A 21,284-nucleotide genomic window follows, 5' to 3' on the forward strand; every position below is an offset into this window, starting at 1 on the left:
TGTGTGTGTGTGTGTGTGTGTGTGTGTGTGTGTGTGTGTGTGTGCAACTGCTGTGAGAAGTTCTGCACTTTTTCTCATGCCTGGCTTAATCCACACCTTAATCTCTTATGAACCTGTTGAAGCTGGAGTATGGAGATGTTTTATTGTCTGAGCTGTGGGCTGCGTACTGCTATTTTCTTTTTTCATTTCGGCAAATTAAGAGATCCTAATTCAAATATCATAAAAACTACACCAAAATGTTAGAATCAAATAAAAAGAACAGTTTCCTTGAACCAGTTTTTCGTGCCTACCACGTCACTTCAAAAAAAAAAAAAAATGTATTGTTATTTTATCGTATTGTCATATTTAAGTTTATATTTTACTTGTGTTTTAGTTTATTTTTATGGTTGCACATTGCATTGCTTTGTTATTCTTATATTTCATTGTGTAATTTGTTAAAGTTTCTGAGATATCAACACCATTCCAGCTCCAGACGGTGTGGTCTGACTGTGTGATTTGGACTTGTACACAGCTTTTGGATATGTGCATACATTCACCCTCTATACTTGTTTTCATCCCATAGCAACCACCTAGCAACATCTGCAACTTCTGCAACTTCTTAGTAACTCCTTACAAACCAACACCTATACCATAGCAACACCTTAGCAACCTCCTAGCAACACCTTTGCAATAAACATCTATACCATAGTAACCACATTGCAGCCTCTTACCAACACAGTAGCAACCATCTAGCAACACCTTACCAACAGCATAGCAACCTAGCAACCACACCATATCATCAACCTGGGATACCATAGCAAGCATCTAGCAAAACTGTAGCAGCCACTTGGGATGCCATAGCAACCAAATAGTAACCATTTACCAAAACCATGGCAACAACTTGGAATACCACATCAACCATTCAGGAACATATTAGCCACCATTTAAAAGCACAATATCTAAGACCTAGAAACCACTTAGCACCACTATGGCAAACACCTGGGATGCCATAGCAACCACTTAGCAACCATCACAGCATAGTGGCACCCATCTAGCAACCGGATAGCAACACAGTAGCAACCACCTTCCGACATTGTAGCAACCTAGCAACTGTCATAACAACCATCTGGGATACTATAGCAACACAATACAACCAGCCATGTACATCACAGGAACAACAGCCTAACAGAAACCAGCCATGATATGGGAACTATTTACACAACCCCAAATAACCATTCTATAACCATTTTCTAGTTATTTATATATTTTTATTTTTCTGCTAGATATTGCCCTGTGATTCATCCTGCAGTTTTTGAAGTATCAGCACCATTCCAACACCAGATTATCCGGACTGGTTATGTACCACTGACTTGTATACAGCGTTTTGATTCAGTGGACGGTTTCTGTGTAGCAAGAGTAATTTGTGGAATATTTCCCCATTAGAATATATAAATAAACCAGTATGTCAGCCAAAAATGAGCAAGACTGCTGATAAGACATTAGTCATTCTCCCTGCATCCCTCATTTATCCCTGAGTGATTTATACCTGTTCCCTGATAGTGTTTGTGATAAATGATTTTTATATAAATATAGGTAGTAGAGTCTGAGCGAGCCGCCACAACATTCATGAGAGAGACTGCTCCCTCCGGTCTTGTATTCTTATGTCCGTGTCTGAACGGGTGAGCTCGGGTGAGAGACGGTGCACTGGAGACCGCAGCTGCAGTCAAAGCGAAAGGGAGGGGTGGGCTTCTGGGGGTGTTGCCTTTCCACGTCCCCCTTCAGTCTGCCCCTCTCTCAGAGCGGCTCGTGAGGCGTGTGGAGACGGTTGTCAGTGGACGCACGTCGGAGAAACTGCCGTATCTGCACTGCGCTCAGGGCAGGGCACTGCGTTCACCGGCGTAAACCTGGGACTCTACTGACCGTAGCATGTCCAACGGGAACAAAGCAAGCGGTGCGTGAAAAAAACAAACAAAAAAAACCCAGAATGAGCGGGCGAGTTCTGAACGGGAAAATGCTGCAGCTCCCGGCGCAGAGAGTAGGAAGAACAATGCACTATCTCCCGAGGTACATACAGTGTGTGTGTGTGTGTAAATATATATGTGTGTGTTATATTGTCTTGATTATTATCTGAAATCTGCGGTCAGAAATGAAACGAAGACTGTAATGCGGGCAGCTGTGAGCAGCTGTGACACATGTAAACGCTCCCTGGGCTTTTGTTTCTGAGTGTGTGGTGTTTTAAAGTGATACTGTGAACGGCGGAGGCAGGCGGAGGTGTTGAATGTGAATGGGGGGGGGGGTGCGGGGGTGCACTGCGGTGGGGGCAGCAGCGGATTTCTCGCTTTCTGGAGGAAGGATTTCTATTGTGTGATGATTACAGCGGCAAGACACGCTAATTCACAGGAGGAGGAGGAGGAGAGGGCTTCGTTCTAGTGTATATTTGGCTGTACCCCCCCCCCCTTTCTTTAAATGCCCTACATTAGCTGAAGCGAGAGAGCTACTGTGCTCCACATTTGCGTCAGCATCCTATAGGTTCTCTGCTTGACCGAGAACCTTAGCCACCTCCCCTCTGTCTCTCTCTCGAGTCTATAACAGTTTTTAAATAATAATAATAATAATATTAATAATGATGATGATGATGATGATGATGAAGTGCAGCACGCAGATGGGGGTGTGTCCTCCGCACATTGTTACTCGGTGCCGGGGTTAATGTGCGGCTGTGCGCGTGATACACAATGACCACAATGGAGTTTCCGGTGCATCTTTTTGATGCGACACTTTATACACAAACGTATGTGACAGATGGTGCACGCGCCCAAACTCACTGACCGTTATTGATTTTGACCTTCCCGCACTCAGGCCGTTTTCTGTTTTTTTGGGTGCCCTGTTCTGATTGGCTGAACCCTCCATTAACTCTTTATATGAAGCTATTAAGCTATTAGCACACCACGTCAAGTCTTTACTACTATGTCCACGTTCAGAAAGTGTTGGCAGCCTCGTCTGTGGTTGTGGAGGACAGGAGGTTGTTGATAACCCCAAGAACAGTAGAGTGTTCCACAAAGCTGGGGTTTTCAGTTAGATACAGGCCTTTAGACTTAACCCCAAAGTTGAGCACCCTCCTGTAGGAGTGTCCACCATCTTGTTTGCTGTTGGGAGGACTGGACTTTGGGCTTAATTTGTTCTGGATAAACTGAGAAGTCTTGCTCTTTGGGATAGCCCCTGGTCTCTCAGTTGTCAGATTAGCGCCATGTAAACAGAGCCTTATTTGTCTAGTTTTACAGCCAGAGAGCTGACAGAGTCTAATCTTTATCTGGAACAGTGTTTTCTCTATTATGACTCCAGTTGTATTTTTTTAAATATTATTTTTAAGATTTTACAAATATATAAAGTATTAGTAAGTTATTCACCACAGAACAAGAAAACTGAAGAAGTTTTCTAAACTGTTGACCCACTGAGGGCAAAGTTGGAGGTCCGCTAGTGTTTTACACAGCGTTTTCTGGGCGGACCGCTAATTAATGCTAATTTTAGACAAAATGCTACATTTTAGTACTTTTTCATTCACAGTCAAATTTACATTTTTTTCCTTCATTAGGTTATTTTTGTCATTCTTTATTTATAAGATTAGTAAATAATATTAATACAGCACAGTGTCAACATTTTTTCATTTAATCATTTTATATCAGGCTTATACTCATTATTATATTGTTGGTAATATTTGTATTAGATTGTTTTCCAGAATAAAAGTCTCTGTGAATGTAAAATCTGTGTGAGGAGATTATAAATGAGTTAGATCCTGTACAGGACAGTAATCTGAGTGGTCCGATGGTGGACCATGTCTACAGTCAGTGGTGTGCCAGCCTTTTTATGCCAGTGGACCGATAAATGCTCGCTGTCTGGGTAAAAGCCAAGCTCATATCCTATATTTATCATGCAAATATATAAATACATCTTATATTAAATAAGTCATATCAAGTAATAAGGCCTTTTTAATTTATATAATTGTGTCTGTTTCGGCAACAAAGGTCCTCACTGTAAATCTGTGGAGCTATGGATTTAAAAAACAAACAAATAAAAAAAATACTTTGCAGTTGTCACTTCACGTTGGAGTCTAGAAGCTTTGATATTTCAAATATTTATAGTGTTATTAATGCTATTTAATTTCAGTCCAAACTTGAGCCACAGAGCACAGAGTGGTCTTTCAAAATGTTAGGTTTACGACACACAACAGCTATTCCTTGTATCCCAATATGAATGTAAAATAACGCTTGTTCCTACGACATTAATGGAACATATGGCTAACCGTATGATAATTATAGATCTGACTGTTTTCAATGTTTTGTTCCACATGATACCTGCCATTAAGACTATTTCTGGTAATGATATAGATGAATTAATAGCCACTTTGTAAAAATAGTCTTCACTTAACAGTGATTCATGTCCTGACTGAAACCTCTTGTATCAGCTGGGAAAGCACTCAGTATTCAAGGCCTGTCAAAATGCATTTGAGTTTGGCATTGAACCCATTTGTTTCATAGTCTTCATGCATTCTAACCTTTAGAGGGTAGGGATTGCTCTTTCAGCTTGTGGTCAGCATTTTTATGGTGTTGTAGTGTGGTGCGTGCAGTTGGTCCACAGCAGCTGGAGATGGGAGGCCAGGGCAGGGTGTAGTAAAGGCCACAGCTGCTTTGAGTTAAACTGAGCTCTGGGAGGAGCCATCTCTCTTCAAATTCCCTCACTTTCACTGGACTGCCCTCCTCATTCAAACCAAAACATGATTCAAACCAAGCAGTGATCAAACGAGGTTGTGTCTGTCACGTGTCCTACACATTGAAGGTCATGTTATGTAGGGGTCTAGACAACAGTCCTTTACAGTGTTTTCTGTCTGTCTTCCTTAGAGACAAATGGAATCCTAAAGAAAGAAAGAAGGTAAATGTAAAAATAGGGGAAAAATTGTCTGGGTCTTTCTGCATTATATTCACTATTTGGGGCTGCAATCATTCATGGTATGGACCTCCATCTTAAGTGATCTTCATTAGATCAGAAGTGGCCATTCACACCTGCCAGTGAGCCATTATTAACTTTAAATGAAGCATAGTGTGCACACTTTCTCAGACCGTTATGAGGCAAAAACGTGGAAATAGTCCCTGTTTGTGTATAATTTACAAATATTTAGGTCGCATTGACTGTTAATGCAGCTTTTAAACCAATGATAGATTTGGACTATGGTTTGACTGTTATTTAGTCTTAGACCTTAAATATGTCTTGAATGATCTTCCCATGATGCATCTCCTCGTCCAATACTTAAAGTTGTCTATTTATGATCAGATTAAACCAGACTTGGCCTGTGTCTCTAATCCTGCAATTACGGGAAAGCTAAGATAAAACTCGTCAAAGTAATCACTGTGACTAATGTCTTTTGGAAAATGGGCATCAAAGCACTCATTATGTACACGTAATCCACACTGGGCAGGTAAACTATGTGATCGTCAGCTGTGAATTCGTATGCGGTTTTTGCATAAATCAGTGAATATCGCACTTCGGAACAGTACAGTTTGGCTGTTTTGGTGAAACAGACTAAAAAGATTAGTCATTGTGTGACTAATCCCAGTCCGGTGTCACTTGGCGCAAATAAGCCAGGTGCAGTTCACAACTTAATATCGGCTTTATCTGTATAATCCTCTGGACAGATGGAATAAACTTCAATAATGGAGCACTTAGTCTCAACTGTAATCTTGCGTAATCCCTTTCTGAAAGTGTATTTGGCCTGTGACGCTAGGCCTGTAATGTTCCGTAATGTAATGTCCCAGGGAATATTAGAATTACATGCTGATGTTTGTAATGATTTCATGTTGTTTTCTTCACACTCGTTAGAAATTGGAGGCGAAATATAGCACAGTTTCAAAAAAAGCTGATCCTTTATAAAAGACAGTTATTACTCAAAATATCCTTCATACACAACACTCCTGTCAGAACAAGTTTACTTCAAGGTTAGACCAAGTTCGTTTTCCTTTGGCCAGGTTTTACTGTGTGTGACCAGTTTGAAAGTGATTTGGTTTATTCAGAACCTCGTTAAGATTTTCAGACATGTCTTTGCACAGTGCCTACGGTAGATACCAACTGCAGTTTGCTGCCTTCTACTTGTACAGATTATGTATATGTTGTACTCACTTGTGGCTAACGCTGATGAGCTGGCTGTGCTTGGGGGAGGACGGTCATGTTCCAGTGTTATCTGGCCAATCTGTTCTCTGTAGCTTAATCAGGTGGTCTTATGTCCCGTATTGTTGACCATCTGTGCTACCAATCACAGTCACACAGACAGTTTCTAAAACTCTACAGATACGTTTAATTTTCTTGCATGACATACTTTGTTTTGGGATTGATGTAGAATTTTCTTTCCATAAAAAGTTCATGAAGAATGTACTTGTTCTGTTTACACGGTTTATCACACGAGGAAGAAAACCCGTCCTTCCCTGGAGATGAAAACTATCGCTGCATTGAGAGACTACAACAAAATAAAATGAGTCTTTGTGAACGGAATTTTTGAAATTACTCAATAAAACCCAGGGGCCACTTTGGGAAGCTCTTTAGAGTCAGAAAAAGAGTAAAGTCCACAGAAGCCAGTGACTAATGTTGGAAGTCTGTCAGATTGAGGATGAGATATAAGTGCTTTTAAATTGAGGATTATGTTTAAAAGCCTATAATAACAGGCTATGAGAGTATGTTAAAAACAAAAGTATAGTGTGAGGCAGGGGAAGAATGAACACTTCTTATTGAGAGTACACAGTGGCCAGGGGTCATCATTAGCGTTAGTTGGCCAGTCAGGTGAGGCACTCTGGAATATGCGGAGGAATGGTTGGAGGACCACGCTTGAGAGATGCAGGTGATCCATTGTGGTTAAATCCAGTCAAGAGCGCAGGCGAGCGGGGAAGACTGTTCACGAATAGCTTGCAGCAGCACCCAACTGAACCAGATTGAGAGCTGATTTTCTTTGAGTAACTAGATCCAGAAGGGTAGCAAAGGCTTGAGAACTCCCTGAGATATGGACAACTCTGGAACACTTTCTGCAAACCTGAAGGAATGGGTCAGGAGAGCAGGGTAAAACAACAGCGATGTGTTGTTTACTGCGTGTTAGATGTTAGAAGTCATCGTTGCACCATGGTGTGAGGTCAGCGGAAGAGCAGGGGGAGGTGTGTGTGTGTGTTACTAGTACTGCCATGTTACAGCAGCTTTTTGCGTTTGGGGAAACAAACCTTAATTCTGCCCGATTACTGCCCACACACCATGATACGAAATATCTGCCAGTGAGGATTCTTCTGAATCAAATCACGATGAATGCTGCAAACACCCCTTTTCCAACCCTGTTCATGCCTGGGTAAGCCTGCATGGGGAGAATGATCCAAAACTACTTGCTAGTTATTAAGGGGATGAGGGATGACTGGCCTAATTCATGAAATAAAGCTCTTCTGTTTCATTTCTTAGGAACACAAGAGCAACGACTGTTTATACTTTATATTGCACAGTTGGATGTCTTAAGACTGCCATTTTGGCAAAGACACTAACCCCAAATCATAACGTGAAAGTGCAGAGACATAACTTCAGAAACATATTCGATCTCCTGGTGAAAGAGTAATGTTCTGATCTGGCTTCGTCGTGTGAGTTTGAGGACAACATGGCCGACGTGAGGCTAGTTGGTTACGACCTGACTGGTGATCCACTGCCATGATCTTGGTTAGTGCACTGGGTTGCTTACCTCTGGCCATCTCATCTTCATCACGGAGTCCGTCTCTATATTCTTTGGCTTGGATTAATGGAAGGGTTTAAGTCTTCATATTGAAGGCCAATGCATCATGTCATTTGCTCCTGTTTCTGAGTCACAGGGACCCACACCTGTTTGGCAGCTCTCCACACGATCAATCCATCAGGTAGTAGTCCGGACTGTGCAAACAGCACCGTTTATAAAGAAAAGCTCTCTTACCCCACTGCTCTTCCTCACCAAAAACTGCACTGCTTACCTCTGTCTGGGCATGATGCCGTCTCTGCCGAGCGGGAGCACTTGCTTAGAGAGGGCGTAATTGAAATTGATGTTTTTCCCCTAGGTTTTTTTAATCGTAATCACTTCAAAACAAAAAAGATTGGCATCTGCATGTGTGTCAGTCCCAGTGAGCCCAATAAAGCCCTTGTTGTGGATGTCTATCCATGGCCACACATGGATGTGTTGCTTTTAATGGTAGAGGGGAGCCTCAGCGTTCTCAGCGATCAACCTGCAGAGCGCGTATCATTCGTATCTCACAGCTTTTATTATTCATGAAGGGCACTTCAGAATCGGCCATGTTCCATATGGATTGGCTGCGGCGCAGTCTCCCATTCAGACAAAATGATGACTCCAACCCCGAAGGGCCTAACAAATGTACCCAATTACTTGGAAGACATTATCAGATAGAGAGACGCATCTGATGAACAGGAACGCTCTCTGCAAGCTGCGCTGCAGCACCTTCAGAATGCTGGTTTGTGACTGAATGCTGTGCTCAGGGCCATAGAACCGTTCCTGTGGGTGGGCTTAATGATGTGGGACCCACTGATTAGGAGCTGTAACATATACTATTGTGCTAAAAGCATTCGCTGAATTGAGTGTCATTCCATTCTTAATCCACAGGGTTTAATATGACATCCCACACTTTGCAGCTATAACGGCTTCAACTCTCCAGGGAAGGCTTTCTACCACAAGGTTGAGGAGTGTGTTTATGGGAATTTTGACCATTCTTTCAGAAGCGCATTAGTGAGGTCAGACACCGATGATAGACGAGGCCTGGCTCACAGTCTCTGCTCTAATTCATCCCAAAGGTGTTCTATCTGGAGGAGGTCAGGTTCTTCCACATCACACTCACTCATCCATGTCTTTATGGACCTTGCTTTGTGCACAGGTGCACAGTCGTGATGGAACAGGAAGGGGTCGTCCCCAAACTGTTCCCACAAAGTTGGGAGCATGAAATTGTCCAAAATCTCTTGGTCTGCTGAAGCATTAAGAGTTCCTTTCCTAAGGAACTAAGGGGCTGAGCCCAACTCCTGAAAAACAACCCCACTTCAAGACCCCCCCCCCTCCTCCACCAAACTGTACACCTGGCAAAATGCAGAAAAGTACCATTCTCCTGGCAACTGCCAAACCCAGTCTCGTCCATCAGACCGCTAGATGGAGAAGTGTGATTCGTCACTCGAGAGAACACGTCTCCACTGCTCTAGAGTCCAGCGGCGGCATGTTATACTGCATTTTGCATTGTGTTTGGTGATGTAAGGCTTGGACCTCTATACGCACTGTTCTTGAGCAACTCTTAAGGCCACGTGAAGTTTGGAGATCTGTAGCAGGAAGTTGCCGACCTCTGCACATTACGCACCTCAGCATCCACTGACCCCACTATGTCTTTTTACGTGGCCTACCAATTCATGGCTAATTTGCTGTCGGGTTCAATCGCTTCCTCTTTGCTGTAATACCACTGACTGATTGTGGAATATTTAGTAGCAAGGATATCTCACCACTGGACGTGTTGCACAGGTGGCATCCTGTCACAGCGGAATTCACTGAGCTCCTGCGAGTGAACCATTTTTCACAAATGTGTGTAGAAGCAGTCTGCATGCCTAGGTGCTTGGTTTTAAACACCGGTGGACATGGAAGTGATTGGAACACCTGAATCAAATGATTTGGATGTGTGAGTGAATCCTCCTGTTGGCTACGTGTCTTAAGAACCATTCGGACCTGCAGTGGGAAGGAAGCCAGTGTTTTCTTTAATCTTTGTACAATTTGTGGACGTTTTTGCACAGTAGATGGTGAAAGACCTCAATTCTTTGCCATCTGGTGTTGAGAACTGTTCGACAGTCCTCTCATGAAGTTTGGCACAAGGTGGTAAGCCTAGAATGCCCCTTCTATTCTTTGTATATTCTGCTTCTATTGCAGTTGGTGTAACTGCAGTATTCTCTAAATTGCATTTGATTTTCATACTAAAACATACAGCCGTTTGATCAGTGAAAACACTGAAATAAATGAGAAAAAATAAAGGGAATACATTTTAAAAACAGCTTTTATAGTTAATTTATTCTCTGTTTATCCCCAGTGAATAAAACACATAACTTCTACAAGGCAGCGTGGTTCAGTCGGCGGCGGCTGAATGCTTTGCCAAACTATGGCTTTGCCCCCTTAGGCTCACCATATGACTGCACAGAGTCCATCTGGTTAAAATCCCCGCATCCATCTCCACTGATTCCATCAGTTAACTCAACTAAAGGTGTCCTTTCTTCTTGCTGCTTCCAGTTCACGTAAAGTAGGCAGTCGAGGCTTGATTTCAGAGTCATATGCGTGTCTGCACATACTGTCACTGATACAAGGAATAGTCCCCTGTTAAGAGCTTTAATTATAACATTGAATGCAGGTGCGGTTCTAGAATCAGAGCTTTAAAGGGGATGAGACGCAGCCTTAAAAAAATACAATCAATGACACGTTTTAACAATGAGGATTTTATCCTTAAAGAGAAACTTAAATAGATCTATATAAAAATATCCATCGATGTTATGAAGACCATATATTTATCTAAATTATACGAATTATCAGAGCTCTTTAATTCTGCTGCTAGTTTTGCCGTCTCTGTAAACATCAGGAATATCACGGTGACATGCCTGGGTCATTAGAACAAGAATAGGTCACTGTAGCAGCATCCAAACCATGCGTTTATGGAAATAAATCCATGGTTAATCTTCAGACCCTGTTCCACACTGGACCTTTCTGACCGTACATTTTTATAAATGTTTAAAGATTGAGATTTTAGAGTCAGAAATAGAGGTATTCCTTCTGTTTTCTGCAAAGTGTTATACACACACACACACACACACCACTCCACTTGTTTCCATGATGCATCCTGTGCCTTTAGTTCCACTCTTTATGTGGTCAGTCTAGCCATTTCAAACCGCTTGGCTTCTGCACGACGTCCCGTTTCCATATTAAACCCTCTCTCTATGGGAGCTTTATATCCAGAGGAATTTTCCGAATGTGGAATGTTGCACTAAAGTCAAATATTTTGCTCCTGTCCTGCTCCAAATGAATTCTCTCTCTGCTTTCTCGTCCTCCTTTGAGCCTCGTCTAGCCTCAGGCTGATGTCTGACCTAAACCGTCAGCCAACTGGAATCCGTGTACCTTTTTACCCACAACCACATGAGGGCATAAACTTTGCTCCTAAAGGCCAGCTGTTAATTGCACGAGGGGCAGTTTGTACTCTGATGAAAACTGTCACTGTGGTGGTATCTTCAAGGGAACATGTTTAGTTCGAGAACACAACTGTATCTTATCCTCCGATGATTGTAGAGTTTAAAACTGTGTTGAGTTTATTCGCCCCGTGTCACCTCCAGGTCACAGTTCTGGAATGAAATCTTACAAATATGTACCTCTCCTTCTGGAGAAGAGAATGTAATGTACCTTTAGGGAACACAGCTGGACTTTAACAGCACTGTTGTAGCTTTAAAGATACATTTACTGTTTGTACGTTTAGTGACAATGATGTACCTCTACCGTACCGTTCTTTTCTGAGAGTGTAGTCCAAGCATGTGTTAAAAAGGCCTAATAAACCTGACACAGCCAGGAACCGTGTGGCCGAAGCCTATCACCGAGTTACTCCACGTTTGCAGGTGGTGTGTACTAGTTATAGATGATTTTCATCGTCAACCCATTGTTCTAATTCCCATTGTTCTCCTCTAATGGAGGTTTTTGTTGTCATCATCATCCTGGAACCAGGAACTGAATCTCTTTAAAGTTGCTTTGTGACAAATTCAGTTGTAAAAAGCACATAAATAGTGTTTGAATATTGTTTTGCAGGTGATTAAAGGCGGTTCTACACATTCCTGCTGAAGGTGGAATAATGCCGTACAGGCGTTTATCGTCGGTTTCAGTTGTCAGTTGTTTTAACCTTTTTAAATAAAGGTATTCAGTCGTCGATGGAGGGTTTGGTCAGTGTCTGTTTGTTTTATATTATTTCTCCCTTTTCTTTCCCCTCCATGACGTCTAAAGCTGGGATGAGAGCAGCTCTATCAGCAGTGGTTTGAGTGATGGCTCAGATAACCTCAGCTCAGAAGAGTTCAACGCAAGCTCCTCACTCAACTCCTTGCCAAGCACTCCCATCAGCTCCCGCCGCAACTCTGCCGTAGTGGTGAGTGACCTCCAGTTGTTCTTCTGCTAGGAATCAGATCTAAATGTGCTGTTCTTCTGAAGATTTAAGATTTATTTTCAATGTTCAATGCTTAAATAAATAGTGAGGATGTAAGTGAAGTGCTGTCTGTAAAGATATTCCTATCACAATATAAAACACGTGATGTGAAAGTTAAATAGGCTAACGATCAGTTATAATGTGTGATACTTTATGTTTATTGGTGTTCATCTGGCGTCTTTTCGGTCGGATGGAAAGGGTTTGGTGATGAACCGTTGATCAAACCCAAACTTAATGAAGAAGCCATCTGAGTGCGAATGAGGAAGTGCCGTGTTCGCTGTGAGATTGGTAACTGTCGTTTATCGATGTCCTGAAGTAGCCTTCGCTACAGTAGCCCTCAAAAGTCAATCTGATAACACTACCACAGCAATGTGTCACGTCTAGCAAATGGCATCACTTCAAGTCGCAAAAATGATGGCACAAATATGCTGCTACCCCTAGGTTATATTCAACTTATTACATGTGCTGCACCGACGATGCCTCTGACAGTGACAGTGATCTCAATCATTTAATGACTGCCAATGCCTTCTTTGTCTTGCTCTTCCCCCTCTCTTTGTATAAACCTTCTCTAGCTGCGCACCGATGCAGAAAAGCGCTCACTCGTGGAAAGTGGCCTTTCCTGGTATAATGAGGACTCCAAGGCCCAGTGCAGGGGTGAGGGGTTTTTTGACACAGGCAGCCTTAAAACAGAGTCGTCCAGCAAGTGGAAGAAGAGTCGGCTGCAGGATGACACAGTGGTCAAGGGTGAACTGAAGAAACCGCAGACACTCAACCATCAGTCTGGTTTGAAGAAGCCATCCAACCCGCCTGTGGGCATAACTTCACCCATCAGCCACAATCCACAGAGCGTGCTGAAAGCACCGAGCGGTGAGTTCTGCTAATGGAAAAGACAAAAACAGGCTACAGAGAAAAAACTAGGGCACATGGGGCACTAAAGTCCTCACATCATTATGAGCTCTGGAGCCATCAAAATGCATAGACAGTAATATGAAACGTATGTGTCTGTGTAACATTTATCAATTCAGTTTTCTGACCGTTTGAGGCTAAATCTGAATATGGAAAATTGGGTATGAATTGGGTAAGTGAACGTGTGAGTGTGTGTTGCCCTGTGAAGGACTGGCGCCCCCTCCAGGGTGTGTTCCTGCCTTGCGCCCAGTGATTCCGGGTAGACTCTCGACAGACTGTGACCCTGAACTTGATATGTGGTTACAGACAATGAATGAATGAATGAATGAATAGATTCTTTACTCAGTTTTCTGAAGCACACAAACCACAAACTTGTCTACACTAAGCAGCAAGGCATATGAATGAATGGAAAAGACCCTACACATGTCATTCATTCATTTATTCATTTATTGTCTATAACCCTTATCCAGTTCAGGGCGGCAGTGGGTGCGGAGCCTACCCGGAATCACTGGGCGCAGGGTGGGAACACACCCTGGAGGGGGCGCCAGTCCTTCACAGGGAGACACACACTCACACATTCACTCACACACTCACACCTACAGACACTTTTGAGTCTCTAATCCACCTACCAACGTGTGTTTTTTTGGAGCGTGGGAGGAAACCGGAGCACCCGGAGGAAACCCACGCAGACACAGGGAGAACACAACACACTCCTCACAGACAGTCACCCGGAGGAAACCCACACAGACACAGGGAGAACACAACACACTCCTCACAGACAGTCACCCGAAGGAAACCCACGCAGACACACAGAGAACACTCCACACTCCTCACAGACAGTCACCCGGAGGAAACCCACGCAGACACAGGGAGAACACACCACACTCCTCACAGACAGTCACCCGGAGGAAACCCACGCAGACACAGGGAGAACACACCACACTCCTCACAGACAGTCACCCGGAGGAAACCCACGCAGACACAGGGAGAAAACACCACACTCCTTACAGACAGTCACCCGGAGGAAACCCACGCAGACACAGGGAGAACACACCACACTCCTCACAGACAGTCACCCGGAGGAAACCCACGCAGACACAGAGAGAACACACCACACTCCTCAGAGACAGTCACCCGGAGAAGGACTTAAACCCACAACCTCCAGGTCCCTGTAATAAGCTGCAGTTTTGTAAATTTCAGTGGCGTTTGGGAGCAAAGGATATATTTGTGTGTGTTGGGTGGGCTCAAATATTCTCATATACAAAAGAATAAGCACTCTAGTGAAAGGTTGTGTATCACTGCTCTCAGTTAATGTGTATATTGTTTATTAAGACATTCATTTGTTTTAAGCTTGGCTCAGTGCGCCTGCAGCCCATAATAATATTATACCAGATCTAATGGTTTGCGAATCATTAAAATCAAATCCTCTCTTGGCCTCATCCATTGAATCTGTCCCTGCAAACCCCCTTTTGTTCAAGATCTGATGTTGGTGTTTAGTAAAAGCACTGAATTGAAGAGAAAGATAGCTCTGTTCGGTGGTACAGAGGGCTGGCACCAGAGCTCGGCAGCTGCAACTGTGACTTGTGTGTGTGTGTGTGTGTGTGTGTGTGTGTGTGTGTGTGTGTGTGTGTTTGTGTGTTTGTGTGGCATTGAGTTTAAGAGGAGGGGGTGGGTGATAATAGTCCTGCCATCTTTAAATCACCCACCACCACTCACAGCCCCTCTTTCTCAGTGCTCACCATGCCCTCCTTTTATTTGTATAATTTAGCACCCAACTCGAGCTCTTTACTTTAGGCCTGTGGTTGTGAACAGATTACATATCATTCAGAGCTAGGAACAACCAAAATAGACAAAATGAGGAAACATTGCTCAGTCTTCTTTATTTCCAACTCAGAACAAGCTGTGTGTTTTAAGAAGAGGGAAATTAAATGAAAATTTGTTCTCCATTAGCTGCAGCTAGCTAGTGCTAAAGCTAGTGCTAGTGCGTTTCTATGGAGATTAAACAACCTGTGAATATCCCTTTCACAAGTCAGTGTTCATTCTAAGTGGCTGTATTCACTAATTACAAGTGTTGTCTGATATTTTGTTGTCTACAATACTACAGATGCCTCTGCCGTGAAGAGAGAGAGAGACAGAGAGAGCCTAGCATACCAATACCAGACCGAGCTAGTTTGTCTTTTCACTCATTTAAAGACACATCAGACTGGTTTCCAGCACAAAAACAGCCCAGAGAGCAGCAAATGACAAGGAAAAGTCTTCTGAATTTTATAAAAAATGTTGTGAACAATGCCTTTAAATAGAATTGGATGTTGAACATGAATCTGCATAATTGGTTTAAAGCAAAAAAAAAAAAAACCTCCCCAGAGTGCTCTGGAAAGTGCCACACCTCGCTCTATGACCTTATGCTTTTTCACTTCTACACAGATGCAGTGTTATTCTAAGGGGGAAAAAAAGAAATGCTCTTGGATATAGCTGCTTTATTATTAAATGCCAACACAAATTACCAATGATCAACCTTTCAACCTCTCCCTGTCACTCCAATACTTCAATATGGGATTCCCCTGCGAGCCCTGACCAGTCGTCAGTGTGTTTCTCTAAGGAATGTGTGAAATATTTGCAGTGCTTCTTGGTCTTGTTTCTGTTCTTCTGCCTCAGTTTGATCCAGGTTTTCATTAAGAAGATGATACTGTCAGATATGTTGGTGTTGACCGATTGTCAAAGGTGATCGATTGTCTTCCCTGTCTTCCCCGTGGGAGCTATTGCTTCTCACCTTTTGCTGTCAGTAGTTGACTGTGGTGGTACTTTGGACACTGATGTTATGTTTTGTATATTAAGTAAAGCCAAACGTCTAGTGAAGTCACAGGTTTTGTGCTGTGGGTGTGTTTTGTGGCACAGAGACATGGTGCTGTCCTGTGGAACAAACAGGCTGGTTTTCCATTTGGGTGCGGTTACCGTTTTCAGTGAGCCACGTGTGCTTCTGACTGTTTTGTGGGGACGTTCTGACTAACAACACTGTGCTGCTGTTATATTCATGAGGCTTAGTTTTTCCCTCTCTCTGAATCTGAGAATTATACACATTGAACATCTCCAGAAACGGCTGCATTCTCATACCAGTCCATTAGGGGGCCATAGTACCTCTTAAGAGAGACAAGAGGCCAAAAACGCAGACAGAATCATCAGTTTTTAAATAAAAATGGACCAGTGTGGACAGGGCCTTAGTTAGTTAATGTTCTAAGGAATAGGACCCTTTTTGTTTCATGTAAAATGGCTCTATTAAGAAAAATTAGCTTTTTTCCCCTCAACACATTTAAGTTTGTAGGAGTTTGGTGTGTTCTCCCAGTGTCTGTATGAGTTTCCTCCCACGCTCCAAAAACACACGTTGGTAGGTGGATTGGTGACTCAAACGTGTCCGTAGGTGTGAGTGTGTGTCGCCCCCCTCCAGGGTGTGTTCCTGCCTTACGGCCAGTGATTCCGGGTAGCCTCCGGACCCACCGCGACCCTGAACTAGATAAGAGTTACAGACAATGAATGAATGAATAATAATGAATTGAAGTATGTTTATTAATATTACAATCAGGAAGTAGTGAACTGTTTTTATAGTGTTTTTATGTTTATTTCCCTTCAGCACCAAAAGCCGATCAAAGGATTGTGGATAAGGCTAAGACGGCAGTGAAGTCATCAGGTCTACAGCGTTCATGTTCAGACGCAGGGAAAGATCAAGGTCAGAACCGCAAACCAGTCTCGGGCCTGGTCCGACCGTCTGCTGGAACAAACAACTCCTTTGGCTTCAAAAAGCCTGCCCCGGTAACGGGCAATGCTACGGTTCTCACGCCTACGGGCACCGTATCTGCTACCGTAAGCAAAACCCCCAAATCCTCTGGAATTCCAGTAAAACCTCCAAACGGTAGCAGTGGCACCAGCCGTAAAACCAGCCTTGATGTGTCAAACTGCGATCAGGGATTCCTAACTCCCAACTCTCGGAATAACATTCAGTATCGTAGTCTTCCAAGACCTGCCAAGTCCAACACCTTGAGTCTGACTGGAAGTAAGCATGGGCCTCGCCCGGTCAGTAGCAGCATAGATAGCGGAATGCTCAGCCTCAAACCTGTGGTGCCTCAGTCCAAGCTAAAGGAACCGGGCAGTGGGAAAAGCTCTGGACGGACAGTTATGGGAGGGTGTGGTCCAGTGAATCAGACGGACAGGGAGAAGGAGAAAGCCAAAGCTAAAGCCGGGGGTGACGGCGAATGTGGAGACAGCGGAACTCTGAAGAATGGACTTCCTACACCCACGCAGAACATGGAGCATCCTTCCAAATTACTGGGACTCAGGCAGCCGTCCAGTCTGGGAAAATACTCTGATATTCCCGTGCCAAACTCTCACAGGTAAGTCCAATGATGACAACTGTTGAAATGACTGCACGCTGAATTACACTGAATTTTATCTCTTGGTAAATCTTTATCCTTTTTATTTCAAGCTTCAAAAACATTTCGGTCTGTGTCTATTTGACATTGTTTTGTTTATGTATTCCCCACACTTCTCAAACCTAGCATCACAAGGCCTTCCAGTGCCAAATCTCTGCCCAAACCCACCCACCAGGATAAAGTCAACTCCAATAATCAGGACTGCAGTGTTGTCAGAGAAGAGCATCTTCCTCCAAAAATAACTCCCTACCCCAAACGTCAGGATTTATCATCTCTGGGCAGTCCATCTGCTCCAGGTCTGACACCCAGCCCTGCACCCATCCTCAACGTGAACTCCTCAGACTGTTTCTCTGGCTCCATGGGGGAGCGAGAAGGCCGAGCGCTCGGCTCTCCCCTGCTCTACCCGCGACTCTCTGGACTTCACCGCAGCATGGAGTCCCTGCCTTTGCAGATGAGTGTGTGTCCAGGAGGGGGCACTGTGACAGAGCTCAAGGCAAAACCAGAGGAGAGAACCTTGGGCAGCAGCTGGTCTGCAGGAAACAGAGCCTCACTCAGCCTCGCCATGGACAGGTTGGTGTATGTGAATGTACCTTTTACGCTCTTCTTCTTGACATCCATCTTAGAAATAGAACGTTCTTGTTCCCCGTTTCTCGATTAAGGTCAAATACAAAACCCGTGTCTGGAAAGTTTGGGACGTTGTGTTAAATGCAACACAAACCCCAATGAGTTACAAGCTTCAATCTGTAAAGAATGTAGGTCCTTCACCATCTTACATCACATTGTGAAACGATTCGGGGAATCCACAGAGCGCCTGCAGTCCAGATCCGTTGTGTGGGGCGTCATGAGGAGGAGGAGAATCGACGATGACTGTTGACAGTGGTCAGGAGACGAGTTAAAAATGTCTAAGATTAGAGTGAATGAAAAATAAAAAGAATGGAAATTGATTAACTGCTGAAAAACAGCTGCAAAAGCCATCTTCCCAGTTATTCTCTGTGTCACTGTGATGTAATTCCTTGCAATGGAAAGGTCCCCCACCCTTGGACGTGTCGGTGGAAAAACGTCCCTTTCTGCTTCTCTTTTTAAATCCCTCAGTGATAACACACTGAATTCTCTCTGTTTTCTGCGAGGTCTAATACAGTGATGGGGGAAGTTCTGGGCACCTGCTAAACAGACGGTTCTGCTTACGTCGGGTGTGTTATTTTGGTGTCGTTTGTTTCTGTGAAAGCCTCTTCACTAGATTCTGAATCAACAGACTGAGTCTAAAGTGGAATAAGTTAAATATATAAGTGGAATAAATTTAAATAACTAAAATAAAACTAAATAACCCGTGGTCAGTGTCAAAACATCAACTACAAACTCACACGGGTTTTACTTTGATGAGGTACATTGTACATATTGGGAAAAGGCCAGATATATATTCAGTGACTTCCACATACCACTTCTGTGTTTTATAATCTACTGAATTAAACAGAAAAAGCTCAGAACTATTAACCTCTGGTTTTAGAGTTGATCGTACATTCACTCTTCAGCCTTTGCTTGTTACTCACTGTAACCCATGAGCACTCAGTTGTTGTGTTTTCTGAATATTCTTCTGTTGGCAGTTTACAAAGAGACAGAAACACCCTCCCGAAGAAAGGATTAAGGTATTTTCATTTTGACTTCATTCATAATTGTGTCCAGAGGTACAGGGGTTGGACAATGAAAGTGAAACACCTGGTTTTAGACCACAGTAATTTATTAGTGTGGTGTAGGGCCTCCTTTTGCGGCCGATACAGCGTCAGTTCGTCTTGGGAATGACGTACACAAGTCCTGCACAGTGGTCAGAGGGATTTGAAGCCGTTCTTCTTGCAGGATAGTGGCCAGGTCTCTACGTGATGCTGGTGGAGGAAAACGTTTCCTGACTCGCTCCTCCAAAACACCCCAAAGTGTCTCAATAATATTTAGATCTGGAGGCCATGGGAGATGTTCAACTTCACTTTCATGTTCATCAAACCAGTCTTTCACCAGTCTCGCTGTGTGTATTGGTGCATTGTCGTCCTGATACACGGCACCGCCTTCAGGACACAGTGTTTGAACCATTGGATGCACATGGTCTTACTGGTGCAGTGTGGAGTTAATGAAGATTGTCCACCAGGCTGCTCCAGTTTAGCCATGACACCTCCCACACTACAATGACAGGTGTTTCACTTTCATTGTCTAACCCCTGTGTGTGGACAGTGACACAGTTTACATAGTTTAGTCTCTGTGTACCGCGGAAATGAGTTTGAAAATGGAGTATTCAGATGTAAGTGAACGGTACGCTTTCAGCTCTAAAGCACAGGGTTTTCCAGGAGTCAGTTGCTGAAGACGGGCTCTTACATTTTTATGATCTTTTTTTCACCCTCACAGTGTCTTTCTTCGCTTGTGTTGACACCACTTTAAAACACGTGTAGTTTTGTAATGAAATAACGGTGGAACAGGCCACACCAGGACATTAGACTGCTGTCAGTCCAGTGCCCAATTACATTGGAGCCTGTAAAGAAGGAGGGGCTCTGTAGAAATCACAATATTTCCTGAACAGTTAATGCAGCGTTTTTGTTAATATCATTGAATTAAAGCATGGCGTCTGCACTTTAATCTTCATTTCTATGTTTCAAATTTATTCTGGACCTGACTCTGTACATCATTTAAAAGGTTGTTAGATGAATGAATATTTAAAGCCTTTCTGCAAATTAAAGATCCAACTCGATATTAACATTTGACTGATGTCCCTTGCACCTCAGCCAACATGGCTGCTCTCAGAGTGAAGACGATAATAAAGAGAGACGTCACTCTCACACAGTCCTCAGCCTGAGTGCCATAGACAGCCCTGCTCTGCTGCCGTCCCCAACACTTACCAGCAGGATTTCAATGACCAATATCGGTAAGTACCTCCATCCTGTCACTTGGGACTGTCATAATTACTGACTTAAGAAGATTGTTGTTTAAACTGATGTGGAATGGCTTACATAACGATTATGCACCTACAGTCAAAACCAGTGGCTCATATATTAATACAAACAAATACACACATAAAAACGTATTGTTTCCATGTGCATATTTTTCCAGAGTCATCTCCAACACATATTTTAAGTTCTCTCACCACTCTGTATCTGAAAAACCATTAAGTACCACTTCATATCTGTCAGCACAAGTCGCAGTCACACAGCTCCAGGGACCTGGAGGTTGTGGGTTCGATTCCCCCCGTGTTTTTGGACTGCGGGAGGAAACCGGAGCACCCGGAGGAAACCCACGCAGACACAGGGAGAACACACCACACTCCTCACAGACAGTCACCCGGAGGAAACCCACGCGGACACAGGGAGAACACACCACACTCCTCACAGACAGTCACCCGGAGGAAACCCACGCGGACACAGGGAGAACACACCACACTCCTCACAGACAGTCACCCGGAGGAAGCCCACGCAGACACAGGGAGAACACACCACACTCCTCACAGACAGTCACCCGGAGGAAGCCCACGCAGACACAGGGAGAACACACCACACTCCTCACAGACAGTCACCCGGAGGAAACCCATGCGGTAAACTGTGACTGTCTGTGAGGAGTGTGGTTTGTTCTCCCTGTGTCTGTGTGGGTTTCCAAAAACACACGTTGGTAGGTTGATCGGCGACTCAAAGTGTCCGTAGGTGTGAGTGTGTGAGTGAATGTGTGTGTTGCCCTGTGAAGGACTGGCGCCCCCTCCAGGGTGTGTTCCCAC

At 43.8% G+C, this 21,284-nt stretch overlaps 1 protein-coding gene across 3 annotated transcripts in view; it reads left to right on the forward strand.

Annotated features, from left to right (window-relative positions):
- Nucleotides 1-21,284, forward strand: part of nav1a (neuron navigator 1a) — a 65,377-nt gene that overhangs the window by 26,823 nt on the left and 17,270 nt on the right. For 2 of the 3 annotated variants that reach the window (XM_066670365.1, XM_066670366.1), the window contains exons 4-9: nt 12,020-12,158; nt 12,788-13,082; nt 16,747-17,503; nt 17,669-18,112; nt 19,144-19,185; nt 20,305-20,444. In XM_066670365.1, the coding sequence (XP_066526462.1) occupies nt 12,020-12,158; nt 12,788-13,082; nt 16,747-17,503; nt 17,669-18,112; nt 19,144-19,185; nt 20,305-20,444 (1,817 nt within the window). Of the gene's footprint in view, nt 1-1,726; nt 2,044-12,019; nt 12,159-12,787; nt 13,083-16,746; nt 17,504-17,668; nt 18,113-19,143; nt 19,186-20,304; nt 20,445-21,284 lie in introns of those variants that run through there. The other variant, XM_066670367.1, reaches the window with a different exon arrangement.

The sequence above is a fragment of the Hoplias malabaricus genome, chromosome 5 (assembly GCF_029633855.1).
Source record: "Hoplias malabaricus isolate fHopMal1 chromosome 5, fHopMal1.hap1, whole genome shotgun sequence".
NCBI lineage: Eukaryota > Metazoa > Chordata > Actinopteri > Characiformes > Erythrinidae > Hoplias > Hoplias malabaricus.